Source organism: Moesziomyces antarcticus (assembly GCF_000747765.1).
Source record: "Moesziomyces antarcticus DNA, scaffold: scaffold_v10003, strain JCM 10317, whole genome shotgun sequence".
NCBI classification, from domain to species: domain Eukaryota; kingdom Fungi; phylum Basidiomycota; class Ustilaginomycetes; order Ustilaginales; family Ustilaginaceae; genus Moesziomyces; species Moesziomyces antarcticus.
This window is the reverse complement of record NW_014639007.1, coordinates 873,248-892,987: the sequence shown is the minus strand read 5'-3', so window position 1 is coordinate 892,987 and position 19,740 is coordinate 873,248. Positions and strand designations below refer to the sequence as shown.

General features: G+C 60.8%; 3 protein-coding genes across 3 annotated transcripts, besides 8 other annotated features; 1 reads left to right on the top strand and 2 right to left on the bottom strand.

Annotated features, from left to right (window-relative positions):
* Positions 1-334: 334 nt before the first annotated feature.
* PAN0_003d1800 (peroxisomal dehydratase) lies at positions 335-1,651 on the top strand (the record flags this gene model as incomplete). Its single annotated transcript, XM_014802757.1, has 1 exon — positions 335-1,651. The coding sequence occupies one exon, from the start codon at positions 335-337 to the stop codon at positions 1,649-1,651; it is 1,317 nt and encodes a 438-aa protein (XP_014658243.1).
* Positions 1,652-1,770: 119 nt separating this feature from the next.
* On the bottom strand, positions 1,771-6,120 carry PAN0_003c1799 (uncharacterized protein; the record flags this gene model as incomplete). The annotated part of the gene is made up of 1 exon (XM_014802756.1): positions 1,771-6,120. One exon carries the CDS (start codon positions 6,118-6,120, stop codon positions 1,771-1,773), a length of 4,350 nt encoding a protein of 1,449 aa, XP_014658242.1.
* An 818-nt stretch (positions 6,121-6,938) lies between these two features.
* On the bottom strand, positions 6,939-11,693 carry PAN0_003c1798 (p-loop containing nucleoside triphosphate hydrolase protein; the record flags this gene model as incomplete). The annotated part of the gene is made up of 1 exon (XM_014802755.1): positions 6,939-11,693. One exon carries the CDS (start codon positions 11,691-11,693, stop codon positions 6,939-6,941), a length of 4,755 nt encoding a protein of 1,584 aa, XP_014658241.1.
* Positions 11,694-12,833: 1,140 nt separating this feature from the next.
* Positions 12,834-16,179: a sequence feature (In-frame stop codon was detected at splice-junction site;~sodium transport ATPase 5).
* Positions 16,180-16,283: 104 nt separating this feature from the next.
* Positions 16,284-16,518: a sequence feature (In-frame stop codon was detected at splice-junction site;~sodium transport ATPase 5).
* A 95-nt stretch (positions 16,519-16,613) lies between these two features.
* Positions 16,614-16,687: a sequence feature (In-frame stop codon was detected at splice-junction site;~sodium transport ATPase 5).
* A 206-nt stretch (positions 16,688-16,893) lies between these two features.
* Positions 16,894-17,017: a sequence feature (In-frame stop codon was detected at splice-junction site;~sodium transport ATPase 5).
* A 91-nt stretch (positions 17,018-17,108) lies between these two features.
* Positions 17,109-17,137: a sequence feature (In-frame stop codon was detected at splice-junction site;~sodium transport ATPase 5).
* Positions 17,138-17,577: 440 nt separating this feature from the next.
* Positions 17,578-17,685: a sequence feature (In-frame stop codon was detected at splice-junction site;~sodium transport ATPase 5).
* Positions 17,686-18,269: 584 nt separating this feature from the next.
* Positions 18,270-18,502: a sequence feature (In-frame stop codon was detected at splice-junction site;~sodium transport ATPase 5).
* Positions 18,503-18,586: 84 nt separating this feature from the next.
* Positions 18,587-19,740: part of a sequence feature (In-frame stop codon was detected at splice-junction site;~sodium transport ATPase 5) that runs on past the window's edge.

The window sequence follows — 19,740 nt, the reverse complement described above, 5'->3', positions numbered from 1 at the left end:
AGCTTCATCAAGACACAGGAACAACACAGAAGGAGGTAACAACAAAAGTAGGCCAGGAGATTTGAGGGCACAGTGATCCAGTCAACAATGATCCACGTGGAGTTGGCGATCCCCTGAGAAGGCTCAAGTTGAGACTGTCGCAGGGTCGCACGGACGGGGCAACAGCGTCGCCTTCGCGTCGCCAGCATCTTGTCGCTGTACCACAACCTTCCACAAAGCACGAGGAAAGTCGTTCGTAGGATTCACTTGCTGCACATCTGTCAAGCACTCTCGCTCAAACCCTTTGCAGTCAACAACAGTCAAATCTTCGGAACCCAGCCATCGGCCCGGCAGCATGTCGTCGAGCAAAGTGTTGGGGCGCGGTGGTGGCTTGAGCGCGTCTCTGCTGGGCCGAATTTCTGCCGGACGCCGGTCCAGCACTCGCCGGACCCTGGACAGCGCGCGATTCGGCCCGGCTTCTTCCCCGCATTCACCGCCTGGCACAAGCGCTTTTACGGCTGGGACGCCAACGAGCTATAACCCGTTGCCTTCTTCAGCCTCCCTTGCGACCAACTCATCCCTTCTTGCACCTGCACGCTCCCGACTCTTCAGCTCCAGCAATCGCACACCGCAGCCCATCGTTCACATCCCTGGCGACCCCAAGAACATCATGTCCAAGCCCGTCAACGCCAACGTCGACTTTGACAAGACCGTCGGCCACGACGCCGGCACACAGCCCGTCGCTTGGAACCGTCGCGACCTGCTCACCTACGCCGTCAGCATCGGTGTGGGGCCCGAGGACCTCGACTATGCCTACGAGCGCGAGGCTGGATTCCGCGCCTTCCCCACCTACCCGGTCGTGCTGGCTCTCAAGGGCACCTCGCAGGACACCACCGTCTTCTCCGAGATGGTCTCGTCCCGCGCGGCTGTGCCTGGCTTCCCCTCGCTCGACCTCAACACGGTGGTGCATGGTGAGCAGTCGATCGAGATCCATGCTCCGCTCCCGCTCGTATCGGGCGAGGGCTGGAAGCTCGAAAAGCGCATCTCGGCCGTGCACGACCGACCCAATGGTCTGGTCATGGAGACCGAGATGCGTCTCGTGAGCCCCGTGGGTCGCAACCACGCCACGATCATCGGAAGCAGCTTCTATCGCGGTGGTGGCCAGGGCACTGGCTTCAGCAAGGCGCTCAGCAAGAGGCTGCCCCAGCCAAAGGCGCCCTCGCGCGAGCCGGACTTTGTGCTCGCCGAAAAGACCACACTGCAGCAAGCCATGCTCTACCGTCTCTCGGGCGACTACAACCCCATCCACATCGACGGCGGTCTGGGCAAGAAGGTGGGTCTGGGCGGAACGATTTTGCACGGACTGTGCTCGTTTGGCTTTGCGGCGCGTGCGGTGCTCAAGGCTGTCGACCCCAACGACGGTGTGCCCGCCAACCTGACCAACTCGAGCGCGCGACACGAACTCGAAGCCTTCGCTGTGCGCTTCACCTCGCCCGTCAAGCCGGGCGACGAACTCGAAACCAAGGTCTGGATCACGGGCACCAAGGACGGAAAGACCGAAATCGCCTTTGAACAGTTCGTCAAGGCGACCGGTAAGAAGAGTCTCGGTGCAGGATACGCGCGCGTCGTAAAGATCCCCAACAACGACGCTGCCCGCTTCGCAAAGCTCTGAGTTCCCCGCAATCGCACTTCCTCCCAATCCAAATTCAAAACTCTGTCTCACACTCAATCTTGTCGTTGCAGCATTGCATCAAAATGAATCGAGTGAGATTGCGATTGAGTTGAGAGGGATCAGAACACGACGCGTTCACGCATGTCGATGGGACGGATCCAGATGAGACCCGGTCGCGAGCGTGCGCGGACAATGGCCCAGGGCGTGGTAGTTTCGATCCTGTTTCCCTGTGCATCCGTAGTGGGTGCGGGCGCCTTGGGGATCCTCGGGCGTCCGTCTGCATCCATGACGCTGGCGAGCAGCCGTGCTTTGGTCTGCGCCGATTCGGCCGGTCCGGCACACCGCGAAATGAGCTCCTTGGCATGCTCAGCCGTCCCCTCGGTCTCGATCACAATCCTCCCGTGCCATCCCGCATCGACGCCCTCTGCCGCCACCGCACCCGCCTCGATGCTGATCACCGCACGGTAGAGCCACTTGGCAATACGGTACCGCGCACCCTGTGGCGAGAATGTCTCCACCTGATCCTGTACCAGCCGCATGGTCGATACGATCTGATCGCGCCACGGAAGCACGTCGAGGTAGATGACTGGTTGAGAGGCATCGCTGGACCGGATGATGTTGTGGTAGTAGCTGGGCGCAAACACGAAAGCGTTGAGCCAAGAGGGCAAATGTCCGCCCCGGTCGAACATGAACGAGAGATCGCGAAGGTAGCGTCCGTCAAAGACGTACTTGCCCTCGTTGCGTTCGTCGCCCACGGCGCAGTCCCACACCACATCGCCCTTTTGCAGATGCGGCCAGACGCCGCCGATGAACAGCTCGCGCTCGCACCGCGCCAGCTCGGTATCGCTCAGCCACCCGCCTGTCTCGGTGGACGGCACCCAGGTGCGGAAGAAGCCCGCACGCCCCGGCTTCCACGGGCTGCTGATCGTCGTCGTCTCGCCCGATGCCGACCGAGCTGAACCTGCCACGTGCAGGTCAGGCTGCATGCGCAGCCGCGTCAGCACCCGGTTGTACGCGCGCGTCGTGGCGCGCGCCAACCTCGGATAGCGCGCGTCCATCTTGTGCGGTGCACGCGCATACTCGGCACCCACCAGCGCATACTCCGGCAGCAGCTCAAAGCTCAGCAGGAACGCCTCGCAGTCCGAAAAGCTGAGCGGCATCGGGTCCTTGTCCTCGACGGGCGCGTCTGCTTCGGGCGCCGCCTTGGACGGCGTCCAGGTGCGGTAGCCGATGGGCGCCAGGAACCGGCTCAGCACGATTTCGCGCCCCGCCAGCTGGCCGAGCGCGAAGCGTATCGACTGCGACGTTTGCCGCAGCGCCTTGACATCCGCATAGTCGAGATGGCTGATGAGGCGCGCAATCACGTCGGGCGTCGTGGCGGACCAAATGAGCTCGCCCAGATCGCTGTACATGACCTCGTCAAAGTCCGGCTCGGCTGGTGCGGTCTCGTCTTCGGCGGCAGCCTTGGTTCGAGCAACACGCACGTAGCGGCGGTGGTCGATAGTGAGCGACGGATCGGCAAGACCGTGCGCACACCAGCCACGCCCGTACGTGATGCCGCCTTCGCGGTACGGGCCGTTGGGCTGGACGATCTGCGGGTCGCCGCTCTCGTCGTCGTCGCCCGCCTCCTCGTCGTCGGTCGCCGCAAACGTCGCGGTGAGCAGCGAGGTGGAAGGAGGGATTGTGGCCGGCGCGCGGCGGGCACCCACGCGCACGGCGTGACGGAAGCGATCCGACCGGTACGGCGCCATCTTTTCGGGCGGCGGCGCAGGGGGCGTCACCTCGCCGGTGGTGCCCGGCGCAAACTTCACCTGGCCATGGCTGGCGTTGGACGATGGCTGTCTGGCCAAGTCTGTCCCCGATGCGGGTGGCGGGAGCGACATGGCCTTTTCGTCGGCGGGCGTAGCAGGCATGTCGGAGCTGCCGTCGGTGCTAGAGGGCGCATCGAGGTTGGAGGTGGAGCGCGCCATGGAGTCGGTGGTGCCGCTCTTGGCCTCGGCATCCTCTTCGGTGCCTGCGTCGACAAACACCTCGGACGCGGATTCCGAGTCGCTATGGTCGTCGAAGGTCTCTTCGACATCCTCTTCGTCTTCCGACTGCTGTGCTTCGGGGTCGATCTCGCCCGGCTGGAACCCGGCTGCGAGTGCACGCTGAGCGCGCCTGTCCTCGCGACGCCCCGCACGCCTGGCGGCACGGTCCTCCTCTTCGACCTGACGCTTGGCTTCGACGAGCTGGCGTTCCTTTTCGAGCACCGCCTCGCGCTCGGCGCGGATGGCAGCTTCCTTGGCGAGCCTCTCGGCCTCGATGGCTGCGAGACGCTCCTCCTCGGCTCTTCGGACCGCCTCTTCCGCCTCGCGCTTCGCCTCCTCTTCCTCGCGAATGCGTCGTTCCTCGGCCTCCCTTTCCTTGCGAATGCGCCTTTCCTCTGCCTCCTTTTCCTTGCGAATGCGCCGTCCTTCCGCCTCCTGCTTCTTGCGTATCCTGCGTTCCTCCGCCTCCTTTTCTTGGGCTATGCGTGCCTCTTCGGCCTCGCGCTCTGCCTGGATGCGGCGGCGCTGAGCTTCTTGCCTCTCCTTCTCGCGGCGTGCCTCTGCCTCTTGGCGCTGCCTGTATCTGCGCTCTGCCTCCTCGCGTTCAGCTGTCTCGCGCGCCAGTCGGCGTGCTTCGCGATCGGCCTGCTTGCGCGCGTCTGCCTGACGCTCGCGCTCGATGGCCTCGGCTGTGAGGCGATCGCGCTCGGCTCGTTTCCTTGCGCGACGCTCTTCGTCCTCGCGCGCCTGTTGCCTGCGATGCACCTCGAGGCGGTCGGCTTGGTTTTCCAGATCGCGCTTGCGCTCCCACTCGCGTGCCTCGATGTCGTCCTCGTCGGCGGTGTGGAAGCCATCGGCGTCGTCTGTTGAACGACGTCTATGCCTGGGACGTTGCGGTGCGGTCCTCGGCATGGCATCGGCGCTGCTGCCGACGGCAGTGTACGGCACGTCTGCGGTGTGCGAGCGTTGGCGGCGCGGGTCGTCGGAGCCGCGCACAGTCTGGGAGCTAGGCTTGCCGGGGGAGCGAGTGCGCGAGCGCGAGTCGACAGCCTCGTAGGGTGAATTGGTGCGGCGCGACTGTGGTGCAGTGGAAGAGGAAGGCAGAGCGGGCGGCAGTGGAGGAGCATCCTTCCACTCGATCTCGCCACGTGCATTGCGGATGATGGCGCGGTCGTTGCTCTTTGAGCGTGTGCTCTTCTTGGTTTGGGTGGTGTGTATGCTGGCGGCGCTGTCCTTCTTCTTGGGGATCCTGAGGACGGACGAGGAGGAAGAGGCGCCGTAGGCGAACAGACTCGGTTCTACGGGTGGTCCCTCGCCAGGCGAAGACGGAAAGACGAGGGCGGAAGCCGAGGTGTGGATGGACGATGTGGAAGCCAGCGTGTTGCCGTGCAAGGGCCCCGTGTGGACGGTGAGCGAGGGGCCTGATTTGGACGAGTGGGCGCGCTTGGCGGACTCGAGAATGGTGGAGACAGACGACTTGCTAGGACCACGTGGGGCAGCAGGCGCCTTGGACTTGGTATAGGCCGACTGCGAGGGGTAGTAGGCCGGCTGTCTGTCCATCATGGTGGTATCTTGTCCGGCAGCAGCCGAGGAATTGGCTTCGAGATGTGCGTGGGTTTGGTCGGTGGTCAAGTCGTGGTTCCTCACAGCAGTGATGGAGTCGTTGTCATGACTCTGGCGCAGGAGAGACAAGGCTGTGGCGGGCTGTGGGAGTTGTGGCGAGCTGTTGGATGGTTGGTGGTCTGGGGTATCGTCGTCGTCGAGTGCTGTGGTGGATGGAGTCGGGAGGATGGACGAGTCGGACGAGGTCTGAAGACTGTGGGGATTGCGAGGATCGACGGCCGTCAAACCGGGATCAGCAGCTGCAGGCGTGCCCATCGAGCTCCGATCTGCACCCTGGAGCCGAGCTGAGACTGCCGATGCAGCAAAAATAATATTCCTAGCAGCAGCGGGTGCAGGCGCTGCAGCTGCGTCCGCCTCCGCCTCTGCGACCGCGTCCGGGTTTGGATTTGGATTTGGATTTGGATTGTTTTTCCAAATTGGACTCGGCTCGGCGGCGTGTTTTGGCGCAGCTGAGACGTTGGGGCGGTCGGGCACGGCGTCGCTGCTGCCGCCCCCCGCGCTTTCAGCAGGAATTTCGCCCAGGCGAGAGCGCGAGGCATGAAGCTGCTGATGCTGCTGCTTTTGCTGCTGCTGCCCCTCCGACTCGCTCGCCAGCATAAAGTCGTCCAGTCCCAGCCGCGAAAATCCGCCGAGGCTGCCCAGCGCGTCTTGCGCGTCTTCCAGTCCCTTGGAGCGCTCCGCCGAGCCTGTCAACAGCGCTGGCAGGCGCGGGACCGTGTCAGAAATGCGAGGCGCCGCTTCACGCTCCGGCTCGCCACTCTGGGCTGTGGTCTTTGTCGACGTCGCCTTGCGGCCTAGTCGTAAGGCGGCCTTCATTGCAGTCGACTTAGATCCCGGGTCGGATGCAGAGGCAGATGCAGCCTTGTTCCGGTAAAAAGACTCTCGAACTGCTGTTTCGCGGGTGGGCAGGGCCTTGCTCGGGTGGCTTGCAGCGTTTGCAGCGGGATCCGTGCGTGGGTGCAGCTGGAATCGGGCAGCGATCCGATCGAATCTCACCCTCTCCGTGACTTTGCTGCTCGATATGAACTTGCTTTCCTGAAGCTGTCAGCGCCTGTTCGCGATGAAGGTGCCGCCGATTGTGTAGGAAACGAAGTGAGATGATGGTGCTAAGCAGACATCGCAGCGACTCGACGAAGCCGGCTGCAGGGCCTTGCCGTCAACAGCCAGCGACCACCGGCGATGCTCTACATCGGCGCTGCTCGAGCATGGCGCGTGGGCATGCCCCCGCCGCAACCCTGCAATGCTTGCAGCTGGCCTGCGTTGTGATGTGTTGCGATGCGATGCGTCGCGCTGCGTCCGCAGGCGACCAAGCCAAGCGAGTCGCGCGCAGATCACGAGCCCCGCCGTCGATCCTTTTGGTCGCAGAATTTTCCCTGCATGCGCGCGTGGGCACCCCAACAACGCACTTTACCCGGCGCGCTAACTTGGCTGCGATCAGCGGATCGACGTCTGGTCTCACTCGTCTGTCACGACTGGTCACTTCTTTTGCTACAGGTTGCCTCAATCTCACCATGCCCACGCATCGATGTATTGCACCGGCCAACACTGTATCTAGATACCGTATCACTCGCACTGCATTCTCAGAGTCGTTGTACAATATAGAATTGAATTACATCGTGTCGCCAAGCATTGCGCTACGCAACGTTCTTGTTCTGCTCCTCGACCATGGCTCGGAACTCGCCATGCTCGCGCTGCAGCAGTTCCGACGGGTTGCCAAACTCGAGCACCTCCCCGTTGCCCAGCACCAGAATCTTGTCGTAGTCCATGATCGTCGACAACCTGTGCGCGATCGTGATTGTCGTCGGTCTCCCCGCCACCGACCCATCGGGTTCGTTGGCCCGAACGGCCTTCTTCGCCGCAGCGCGAGACTGTGTCTCGCCGGAAGCCAAGCTAGCGAGTGCGAGTTGGATCTGAGCGTCTGTCTCGGCGTCGAGATTCGACGTCGCCTCGTCCATCACAAGCAGCCCGCGCCGCTTGAGCAGCGCACGCGCCACATTCAGAAGCTGCTTCTGGCCCATGCTCAGCGACTGCAGGTCCATCGTCTCGTCCAGGCCCTTGTCCAGCTGGGAGATCGCCCCGTACATCGATGTCTGCCGCAGCACGTTCCAGTACGCTTCGTCGTCCGTGTGCTCGCCCTCTGGGTCGAGGTTTTCGCGCACCGTCAGCGATGGCAGCATCATCGGCTCCTGCGGGATGTACGAGATGTTGCGACGCACCGAGTCGCCCGTCATCGTCGCCACGTCCGCCTCGTCCACCAAGATGCGGCCCGCCGCAGGCTCCAGGATGCGCAACAGCGACAATAACATGGTGCTCTTGCCCGAACCGCTGCGGCCGCACACCCCGAGCCGCTCGCCTGGCTGGAGTGAGAAGCTGACCCCGCGCAATGACATCGGCCCATCACTGCCACCGTAGCCCACAGTGACGTTCTCAAAGCGCACGCTGACGGCAGGCACCGCCCGGTCAGCCCCTCCCGAAGCCTGACCTCGTTTGACACTCGCCATCTCTCGAAGCTTGTTGCGGTCGTCCTTGGGATCCGCAGCGATGGTGATCACCTGCTCGATGCGCTCCAGCGCCACCATACCGATCTCCAGCTCCGTCCACGCACTCATCAGCCCGTTGAGATCGCTCGAGATCGAGATCGCCTGGATGAGCGCCACGCCCAAAAGTCCTGCGTTCGACTTGTGTCGCAGACTCACCGCGATCAGCACCAGCGCCGTGTTGAGCACCATGGCCAGCAGATTCAGCCACGTTTGCAGCCACACGCGGACCGTCCACAGCGAGTAGTACGGCCGCTGCGACGTGTCGAGCAGCGTCGACGTCGCATCCGAGAAGAACCGCTGCATGCCCAGCGCCCGGATCGTCATCAGGCCCTGCAGATCCGCCGTGTCCTTGAATTGCGCGTGCAGCGGGCTCTTGGTCGCCATCTCCAGCCGACGCAGCTGTCGCGAAGAAGGGCTGTACAGCGCATAGATGCCATAGTACAGCACCGCCATCGCAGCCACCACTCCCAGCAAAAACGGCGCAGGCAGCGCCATCAGCACGATGCTAAAGCCCACCTCGATGATGAAAAAGTATACGTTGACCACGTATGCGCAGATCTGAAAGTCGAGCGAATAGATGTCCTGCGTGAACCGATTGATCATCCGACCGGGATTCAGGTTGAGGAAGCACTCGGCGCCCGATCGCAGAAGGCCCACCAGCTCGTCGTGATGCAGCTTGAGCGAGATCCGAGGGCAGAATGCCTTGAGGTAGATCACCAGCGATCCGCCGTACATAGTGAATCGCAGAAATGCCAAGAGCGCAAGAATACCCACGTGAAGAGCAATCGAGCCTCGCAGCGTGGCGGGAGAAATGTCTTGCGCCCACGCCTGCAGCCAGAGGAGCTGGCCGTTGGCAGCGCCCGTTTGGATCGTCAGCGCAAGCGGATACGACAGCGACACCCACCAGCCAGCCGCGCCGAAGTAGCGCTTGAGCACGGAAAACTTGATGCGACCCGTCATCACCTCCTCCTGCTCTTCTTCCATCTCGAGCATCTTGCGCTCCTTTGCCGCCGCCGCTCGGATCTCAGCAGCCGCAGAACTCTCGCCATTGGGGCCCTCGTCATCCTGCACCTCTTCCGACTTGCGACGCACCGAATCAATCGTGTCGGCTAGCTGCAGCACCGTCTGAACCTCGCCGTGCAGCATCTTGGCACAACCGTTGCCAGCCATCTGCACAATGTGATCGGCAAGCTGCATCTGCTGCACCGAGTTCGTCACCATGACGATCGTCTTGCCGCGTAGCAAGCCAGTCTGTCGCGAGAACAGTGCGAGATTGATGCTTGCTGCGGTGGTGGCATCGACAGCAGACAGTACGTCGTCCAAAATACACGTGGGAGCATCGGCATACACAGCGCGGCAGAGCGCCACACGTTGCTTTTGTCCTCCGCTCAGATGCTTGGCAAGCGTACCGTCGCCTTTGGGCAGCTGCTGCACATCGACGACTAGCCCGCAAGCAAGCAGCGCCTGTTGGTATCGATCTTCATCGAAGGGTCGGTAGAAGACGACGTTCTCTTTGATGCTGCGCTCGCCTTGCGTCCAGGGATCCTGGCTCACATAGGCCACCGGCTCCGCACGCAGAGGCAGCGTTACCGTGCCCTCGACGACAGACAGCTCGCCCATCAGCGCACAAAGCAGCGATGTTTTGCCGGTGCCAACTTCGCCAACGAGCACGCTGAGCTTGCCACGCGGCAGAGTCAGCGTCAAGTCGGACAGCACCGGTCCTTCGCGAGCCGCTTTGCTGCCAGTCTGAGCATCCTCTGAGGACTCGACGCTGTTTGTCTCTGTTTCCGGACCCGAGATCGAGGTAGGATGTGCGGACGCCTTTGTCTTCCAGGCAAGCGACGCGCCTTCGAACACGGCTGCGGCGGAAGCTGCTAGCGCGACCTTCTCCGTGGGAGGGGACCACGTCGTAGCAGTCTCGCCTGGCGTCTGCTCGGGAAGCAGCAAGAATGTCTGCAGCCGCTTGAGCGAGGTGACCGCCGAGATGACACTCGCATACCTTCGGCCGATGATGAACAACGGCCGTTCGATGATACGGATGATGGTGATCGTAGTGAAGACCGTGGTCGTATTGAAAGGATACCGCGTTTCGTTGTGGTGCAAAGCCGAGATCACGGCGAACGTCGTGATGGTGGCTAGCAGAAGAATGTCGCCAGCGACATTTCCGAGCAGCGAGATCCAGAGCAGGTTCGCCACGTAGCTGACGAGCGCCTTGACTTCACGTTTACGGATGTTGACGAGCTTGGCGATCAGGAAGCCCTCGAGCGCAGACTGTTTGACCGCCTTGATGGCATTGATGGCGGCCGAGGTGAGGCTCGTGCGCTCATCGGTCAGCTTGCTCCACCTTTCTTGATTCACTTTGGCGTCCTTGGTCATGAGTGGGATCGAAGCAAATAGCGCAGCCAGAGCAACGATCGTCGCCACCAGAGCTGGACCGATCTGCTGCCAGAGCAAATAGAGAGCCACGATGATGATCACCACGGCGCTCCAGATTTCGTGGAACGGATCGAGACCTCCGACGATGCGCTCGATGTCGACCGACTGCATCACAGTGGGCGAAGGCGTGTCCGTGTCCTGAAGTGCATCGACCGAGAGCACGAGCGTCTTGTCGTACACTGCCTGCACGAGTGCACCGCGCAGCTTACACGTCGTCTTGTAGATGGAAAAGGTAAAATGCCCCTGGGACAGTGCGAGCAGCAAGAAGAGAAGGAAGAACGCCCCCGCGATGCCATATCCGTACGCTGCTGGTTTGGGCTCCTTAGCTGGGTCAGAGTAAGAGCTGATGAAGTCGAGCGTCTCTTGTACAAGAAGCGGCTGGAGGAGGACCATGACGGTGTACAGCGCCTTGGATGGCAGAGGGCTGAACAGAACACCCGCAAAGGCGCGAAGCGATGCATGGACAAGCTTGGGCTGCATCGAAGGATGTCGCGGCAAGAACGATAAGCGGGCTGGACCCGAAGTTGCGCCAGCAGAGCCACGACTGGCCAGCTCGATGGCAGAAAGGCTGTGGCTTGACTTGACTTCTGCATCCATGTACGCCAAGTCTCCGTGAGCCTCATTCTCGGAGGAGCCCAGGCTCGACGGGTCTCCCGCGCTGGCGTGCCATTGACGGTACAGCTCGGCCTCGAGAGTGCGAGACGCATACGAGTCGGCGAGCGGCTCGACATTGTCAAGCTCGATCGGCTTCATGGCTCCTCGCCAGAGCGAGGGCAGCAAGTAGATGAAGAAGATCTTCGAGACGAAGCTCGCTCGCTCCTCGGATGTCTTTCGTGGATCGAAGGGTTTGGTTGATAGCGTGAGGAATAGCAGCCACCTGGTTCCGAAGTCGGCCGCAAAGATGGGCAGAAATGCAGATCGACGTGCCGCCGTGACAAAGTAGAAGGTGCGCAGCTGCACCGCAGCGAAGAGCGAGCTGAACAGGAGGAAGGCACTGAGCAAGGTGACGATTGGCGTAGCACGTGCGGGCCGATGGAACGCCAACGTGCAGACGATGATCAAGGCCGACAGGGTCTCTAGAGCTAGGGATGGCACGAGGAGAGTGCCTTGTTCGTGCAGATTCTGCGAAGCCAGGCTGAGGAGTGTGACCACAAGCGCGACATGGAGAAGCGCGAGGAGGATGCCGCCGCCATCGCGATGCTGAACGCAGGCAGGACGGACAGCAGAGAGCTGTACATATCTCCTGCGCGAGAGCAAGGTGTACAGGATGAGGCCAAGAGCGATGCTGGCGAAGAGGGCGTTGGGAAGCAACGACAGGATGCTGCTCTCGAATCGAAGCGTAAAGTCGAAGGCCCTGCAGGTTGAGACAGGGCCGAAGCGGCCGTCATCGCCGCAGAAGGCGGTGTAGGTCATGGCGTCTACTTGATGAAGTGCGGATGGTGCGGATATGCTGCGAGGTGCGCTTCATATAACCTTTGTGCAGTTCAGACGAGATGGTACAAGTGCCGGAGATGCCATTCCCCGGCCTGGTGGGTTGATGGAAAGCGGGTCAAAGTCAGTGAGAGACTGTTCGCACCTTTGTGACTCCGAGCGAACGGATACTCAGCCATCTCTGAAGGAGTCAGTGCGTTGCCTGATTGCCGGGCAGCTCGCTGCATCCACAGGCAGGGATCCGATGCCGGATCGTGAAGGGGCCAGATAACACAGACTCGGCTAAGGCCGTTGTTGCGGAGAGCAAGGCGCAAGCACAAGTGCTGCTCAGCCGAGCAGGCGCTAGCCACTACCAACGCTGCCGAGCTTCGTCTCCGCGGGAAGCGTTTCTAGAATTTGGGCTCGGCCAAGCATGCAAAAGACACCGTACCCTGCAGCCAGCCGGCGGCCCACGGCGCCCCGACCATGAGGCACCGCATCCAAAAGCCGCGCTTCCAAGAAGCAGCAAAAGTTGATCATGGCAGTCATCGACGAGCCCGAGCATACCAAACCCACCTCATCAGGGATGATTCTTGCCACCACAGGAATCCGCCGCTGACTAGGGCTGAGAAGGTTCGCATGAAACGACCCAGCCACCTCGGGCCAAGGTGCTCCGTTAATCATGCCCTCGCTTCCAACGGTAGGTCAAAGCGCTTGCTTTTTTCGCGCCCTTGCAAAGCGTAGCGCAGCAGCCCAAGATGGGCCTTACCGTGCTCAAGCCCTGACAACAACCTTTTCTCACCATGTCACTCGGCGGTCACAGACCGGTGCTCGCCGTTTCACAAGCTCCGGTGTCAATGCCGGCTTTTTCGAGCCACAATTTCTGCCTCAATTCAATTCTATTTTTTATATTTTTCCACTTGTTATCGGCACAGGACTCTTCAGTCCACTCACTCTGTTGCTGCAAGGCAGGCGTTGCGACGAGATTGGTTGCAATGACCAGTTGGTTCCTTCTATTTGCAAAGCGGGAGATGCTTTTCGATATAACGATGCTGAGACGAAGAGTGTAATGTACAAAACAGGGCAGAGATGAGTGCGATGCTAGAGAGATGCTGATTGATGCTCATAGGCGAACAGAAGCACTTAGGCCATCTGGTGCACGGCGGTCGTCTCGGACGACGTGGTGGGGGCAGAAACCATCTTCCTGCTGTGCTCGTTGCTGTGCTGCTTCTTCTCGCCGTCGACGGGCGTGCGGTCGTGCTCGTCCGCGACACCCGCCTCTTCGTCGACAAGCTTGGCAGTGTCAACCTCAGTGCGACGGTAGTAGACGCGCTTGCCCCACTTCCAAGCCTCGATACCGCCGACGAAGAGAACGGTGCAGACGATGATGACGCCCCATTCCCAGCTGACGCCATCGTGCAAAAAGACGACGCGGTTAAGGCCGGGGATGTAGAGGATGGGGAAGACACTGAAGAAGCCACCGACGACGCAGATGAAAAGGAACTTGTTCCTCCAGGTGTCGCGCAGCCACTGGTTGTACCAGCGTGCATCGTCGCGCATGTTGAACAGACTGCGGCGCATGTCGACCATCTCCCAGGCAAGGATGAGCGAGAACCAAGTGATGACGGCAAACGTCGCGGCACGCGCGCGGAAGACAAGGTCGCACGACTCGCTGTAGTCCGAGTTGCAGTTGACGCCCAGGTTGCCGTCGCCCCAGTTGAACGTGATGAGCGTGAACGTGGCCAAGCAGAGCGCCGCCATCCAGAAGCCGTACACCGTAAGGTCGATGAGCATCTCGGGGGTGAAGATGCCCCACTTGTTCGAGCGCGGCTTCCTCTTCATGATGTCCGTCGAAGCCTTCTCCATGCCAAGACCCATGGCAGGGAATCCGGAGGTGACCATGATGACATACAGAATCTCGACGGGGGACAGAGGGAAGACCGACAGTCCAGTCTCGTCCTTGAAAGCCAGACCAATGAGCAGAACCGAGGCTTGAGCGACGTTCTGGGCGAGCAGGTGGCAGACGAACTTGGTGATGTTGTCGGCCATGCGTCGACCTTCCTCGATGGCATTACCAATCGAAGCGAAGTTATCGTCCGTAAGCACAATGTCCGAAGCGTCCTTGGCGACATCCGATCCGTTCATGCCCATGGCAATGCCGACATCCGACATCTTGAGCGAGGGCGAGTCGTTGACACCGTCACCGGTCATGGCGCAGAATTTGCCGCGGCGGTGCAGAGCCTCGATCATCCTGACCTTGGTCTGAGGTGCGCAGCGAGCGATAACGAGCGGGAGCTGGGGCATCGCGTCGATCTGGGCATCAGAGAGCTTGTCGAACTGAGCGGCAGTCATGACCATGTTGTCGAGCTCTGCCTTGGAGAACTTGGTGGTGTTGCGCGGGACGATGCCGACGTCGAGGGCGATGGCCTTGGCGGTGCCGGGGTGGTCACCAGTCAGCATGCGGACGGTGATGCCGGCCTCCTTGCACTTTCGCACGGCGCCTGCGGTCTCGGGGCGAGGGGGGTCGTAGAGACCGACCAGACCGAGGAAGATCATGTTGGACTCGACATCGGCACGCTCGAGCTCCTCGCCCTGCTCCTTCTCCTTGTCGGAGATCTCGCGGTGAGCAAGGGCGAGCACTCGGAGACCCTGAGAGGCGAGAGCCTCCATGTTGGCCAGCACGCGTGCCTCGAAGTCCTCGTTGAAGTCGACGAGGCCCTCGTCGGTCTGTGCCTTGACGCAGGACTCGAGGACGCGCTCGACGGCTCCCTTCATCATGGCGTAGCCCTGGTGGGTCTTGTTGTTGACGTAGGTGACGGCCATGCGCTTGACGGAGCTGTCGAAGGGGTACTCGGCGATCTGCGTCCACTTGGCGGCGTCGCGGTCCTTCTCGGTGACCTCCTTGTCAGGGTTCTTGCCCTTGGTCAGGCGAAGACGGCCCCATGCGAAGCGCGTGACAAACGTCTGGATGGCGCACTCGGTGGGGTCACCGTGAGCAGTCCATGCGTGAGTCTCCTTGTCCTTGAATACGTTGGCCAGGTTGCAAAGCGAAGCGACGTTCATGAAGTCCTCGAAGCGGTCGTTGCCCTTGACCTTGTCGGATTGGCCGTTGCGGGCTACAATCTCGCCGGTGTCCTCGATCGAGTCACGAGCAGTCTTTGCATCGCGAGGCTCAACGTTGTTGACACTGACCTCTCCGAGGGTCGGGTTGAAGGGCTCGTTAGTCTCCGAGACGCTGTACGTGCCCGAAGCGGGGACCCACGCCTTGCGGACGACCATCTTGCCCTGCGTGAGCGTGCCGGTCTTGTCGGAGCAAATATCGTTGATGGATCCGAGAGCCTCGAGCGACTCGAGCTTCCGGACAATGACGTTCTTCTTGACCATGGCCTTGCTGCCCATGGCCATGGTGATGGTCAGGACGGCGGTGAGCGAGGCGGGAATCATGGAGACGCCCGTAGCGACGGCGTAGATGATGACCTCGTTGTCGGTCCAGTTGTTCGAGAGGAAGACGATGATGGCAAAGAGGACCGCAACAAAGAAAAGGCCGACGGCGAGCTGCGAGAGACGTCGCTGAAGCGGAGTGCCCTTGTTGGTGCCGAGGAAGTTGTTGACCTTGTCCCAGACGGTGAGAGCACCGGCCTGGACGTAGCGGTGGGGTCCGGCCTTGCCGTAGGCATTGCGCTTGACGTCGCGAATCTTCTGCGCCTTGGCGGCGCCGCGAAGGGCGTCGGCGATCTTGCCGATCTCGGTGTTCATACCGGTGCCAACGACGACACCCGTGGCGCGGCCCTTGGATACGGTGGAAGAGGTGAAAGCCATGTTGAGACGGTCGCCGACACCAACCTCCTCGGCGGCCGAGTAGACTTGGGTGTGGTCTTTGGCAACGGGGAGCGACTCGCCCGTGAGGAGAGCCTCGTCGGTCTCAAAGTTCATCGAGTCGATGAGACGGCAGTCGGCGGGGACAGTGTCACCGGTAGTGAGCTCGATGATGTCTCCGGGGACGACCTCGTTGGCCGAGATGGTCTCTCCGTCACCGTTTCGGATGACACGAGCAGTGGGGGAGGCGAGGTTGCGGAGCGCGTTCATGGTCTTCTCTGCGGAAAGCTCCTGGACGAAGCCAACGATGATGTTGATGGCGACGACACCAGCGAGCACACCACCCTCGATCCAGGAGCCGATGCCGAGGGAGACACCCATGGCAAGGATAAGGACCAAGGTCATCGCATTGGCGATCTGGTGAAGGGCGATCTTCCAGACACTGATCTCGTCTCCGCCTTCGAGCTGGTTGGGACCATACTGCTGGCGTCGCGACTCGATGTCACGCTTGTTGAGACCGTGCTCTGCATCCTCTACGCCGAGAGCGCGCATGACGCTGGTGTAGTGGAACTGCCATGCTGATTCGAGCGCATCCTCGATGGGGATGTCGGGACCCTGAATGGTGTCGGATCGGGGGAACTTCTCCTCCTCTCTCTTGACCATGATGGGCAGCCTGTAGGGGGGAGGTGGTCAACGAAAGGGGGTTGGCGGTGGCCTTGGTTTTGGGCGCTGGGTAGATTGCGCGGGTGTGAGTGTGCTGTGTCGCCTATCGCAGACAGGTAGGTCGACCAGCGAAGTGCAAAGGGGCAGGGGGGAAGAGCGTGGCTTGGATGTTGCTTGCTCGTCTTGCTTGAGGGAGAGCTGTTGAAGAAGAAGGGGGAGGAAGAAGAAGCCGCCGGAGGTTGGACGTTATATATCTTTGATCTGGCGATGACGATAAGCACGAGCACGCCAGAGCGAGGCGAAGGGGGGACCCTGGAAGACGACGGAGGCGGCGTGCCAAGACCGAAGGCTCGCCAGACGACGACAGAAGATCAGGCATGGCTTCAGTGTCCCCTGGTGAGAAACGTGGGCGGCCACCGATGATCACGAGCGGGAGTGGAGCACCTCTGTTAGAGAGCTGTCGAAGAGCGCCGGGCACCGGAGCAGTGTCGGTGGACATGGCGAGGTACAAAAGCTGACTACAAGTGCGTTCCGACAGTGGCTGCGGGATGCCAAGAAATGCGGATGGCGATATCAAACCAACCGGGGCACTGCGGAGGCTGGTGGTGCGCGAATTTGGCCAAGGCGGACTCATGCGCCATCCGGCTTGAACGTGAGCAGAAAGACGTAGCCGCAGGCATCGTGTCTCATGTGCGGCTCGCCGATACAGTACAGCATTGGCCACGTTGCCAGACGCAGGCAGGAGGAGAGCGTCAGGATGCTCGGCACGTCATCAGGCAATAGGTGCCAGAGTCGACCGACGTCGTCGACTCTGCGTGCTGCGGCCAAGAAATTTGTGGTACCAGGAGCTGCAGGCAGATATCGCGGTGAATATCTTCCGACGCGCCTTCGCAGGCGGCCAAGGGCAGCGTCGGGAGGAGAGGCAGGGGGCATACGCACTCAGCAAAGACGCCGGGCCGATACGCAATCTGCCAAGAGCCGGAGTGCAGGAACGAAACTGAGCCATAGCAAACGTGCTCCAAAGGTTCTACCGTTTCTGAGGCAGAAGCGCTGTCTTGACGCTGCAACTAAGCGCCAAGGGAGGTTGCCAAGACCACCCAGTCTTGCTCTCTTCCTGTGCCTCGAATTTAGAAGATTTAGTGACGCAAGCCGTACGAATGTCTTGGCGTGTGGAGAAAAGGGCCGATATGACCGTGTGAGTGACGCAGTGCCTGACTCCGCATTCTCTGTCGACACTCGGAGAATTAGTTTAGGCTCTGCGTGCCGCTCACGTCGTCAAATTCCAAACTTGGGTTTAATTTAGTGTGTCTGAGCTCAGGGTCGCTAGTCTGCGGCTGGACAACCTCGGCTCATCGGTCAGAGGTGCGTGGGCTTAGCGATGCCGCAGGCTTCCGGCGCCTTCATTCACCACAGCGAAGCCTTACCGGCCTCGTCCGAGGTCGCTCCGCTCAGCGCTCGTGGAGGAGCGAACGATCTTGTCTTGGCAGGCCGCTTCGGGCTGGCTGACATGCTATGACTGCACACCGCGAGGCACGACGCCAAGAGTTCTGCCCGCCGGCTTAGCTCCGCAACGAGGTTATCGCGTCGTTGCGTGCCGTAAAGTCATGAGCAAGAAGTACGAGGACTGCCAAGACCTCGGTGTGATCACACGTGGCACTGGCGAGGCTCCTCTCAGGGCCCCCTTGGTCATGATGCCTGACGACACGGTGCACCGACGTTGCCCCTGTGGCGAGGCTCGTTCCTGGTGTCACATGGCATCCACCTCTCTTCGCGTCTGTCGCTCCCGAGCCTTGGCACTGGACCTTTCCGAGTGCACTGATACTGTAACACCATCTTTGTGCGCGCGAGCAGACCGTCAGATGCTGACGCTTGGGATGACTGTAGATAGTGTCCGTGCAAAAAAAGCTTCAGTGTCTGCAAAGACGCAACCCAAAGCATGAGAAGGCCAAAGCAAGAGAAAGTCAGCGAGTGTGGTCAATGCCGCGTATGGAGGAACGCGAGCAGGCGAACGGCGTGTGGCAGAGTGGGTATTCCCTCACACTGTGACCCTCGAAGACGCTCGACCGCCGGCCCTATCCTGCGGAATATTGTTGCACTTACGAAAAGAGGCAGTCTTCGCCAAAGTGGCACTGTTCCCCCCTCATCACGATTGGGCACTTGCGCTGCTTGTACCGTTCGCGGAGGCGTTTCTTGTGCTTGTCAGAGATAGGCTCGTGCGAGTACTGGCACGAGTCACCACTGTTGCAGCCCGCCTTGACCAAGTGGTGGAAGGCACAAGGGACTTTCGAGACCGCCTTCACCACCGTGTCTTCTGTCTTGAACGCTTCCTCGTCCTGTAGGCGGTCAGGGGGCAACATCAGGGGCTGTCAGTCTGGATTCATCAACGCTACGAGCGAAGTCGGCATGGCGGTGCTCACGTATCGCTGCATGTCCTCCAGAGCCATCATTTGGTTCTTGAACAGATAGTCGAGATCGATCGCTCGATGCGCGTATGCTTTGTACACGTTCGAATCGCGCGCGAAACCGGGCACCTGGATCAAGTTGACCTTGCTCTCGAGCAAGCCGCGCTCGTGAATCAGATTGAGGTCCTCCTTGTACCCATAGTCGTCCAAACCGCCAAGATAGGCGCGGAAGCAACGCGGATCGCGGATCGCATCGGCGAGCGCCGCCTTGACGCGAATGTCGGCAGCCTGATCCGCCTTGCCCACATTGATCACATAGTTGTACGGCCCGCTGTCGATGATACCCTGCATAAAGTCGAAGAAAAAATCCTTACGCATGACGCGCGCCTTGCTGAGCACGGTGGCAAGTGAATTCAGCGCACTGAAGACGTGGATGCGCAGGTCCAAGTTCTGCGGGTTGAGACGATGCTTCTTGGCAATCCGCTCGCGCAGCTCGTTGTAGACAAACTTGCCGCCAGCATAGCCCTCGTTCATATGGCGTGGCGCGAAAAGCAGATTGTCGCCGTCCAGAATCACCATGATGTGCTGTGCAGGCGCCCGATCCAGCACCTTGGCCACGATCGTCGTGCGCTCAGGACCATCGGGCATGATGGCGTACTCCTTGTTGGGATCCCATACGGTGTCGGATCGATAAAGTCCGATGAACTCGTCGCCCTGCCCAGCCCGCTGCAGATCGGCAAGTTTGGGCCTTGAAAAAGTGGGAGGGGCTGTCTCTTCAATGAAGGAAGCAACCGGTTGACTGGCAGCATCATCGAGCGTGATGGAATCGAGCTGCAAGCCTTGATCTATCGGGTACGTCGACGACCAGTCTTCTCCTGATTCCTCTGCCAAGGTCGCCTTGAGCGAGGTGCTGGAAGGTCTTCCCGTCTTGGCCGCAAAAAACGCACGCAGGCGCTCCTCTGCGGTCACCAGCTGATCATTTGGTGGCGGATCCGTCCCTGAAGTCTCCGAAAGCCCTGCTGCGCTCTCCCCGTCCTCTTGATCCGGTGTCTCGGTCTGAACTTTCGCGCCTTGGCCTGAATCTTCAGATTTTATAGAAGCCGAGCCCTCCCGATGTGGGGGATCTTGGTTGCTCGACGAAACGTCGTCGGAGGTGGATTGAGCACTTG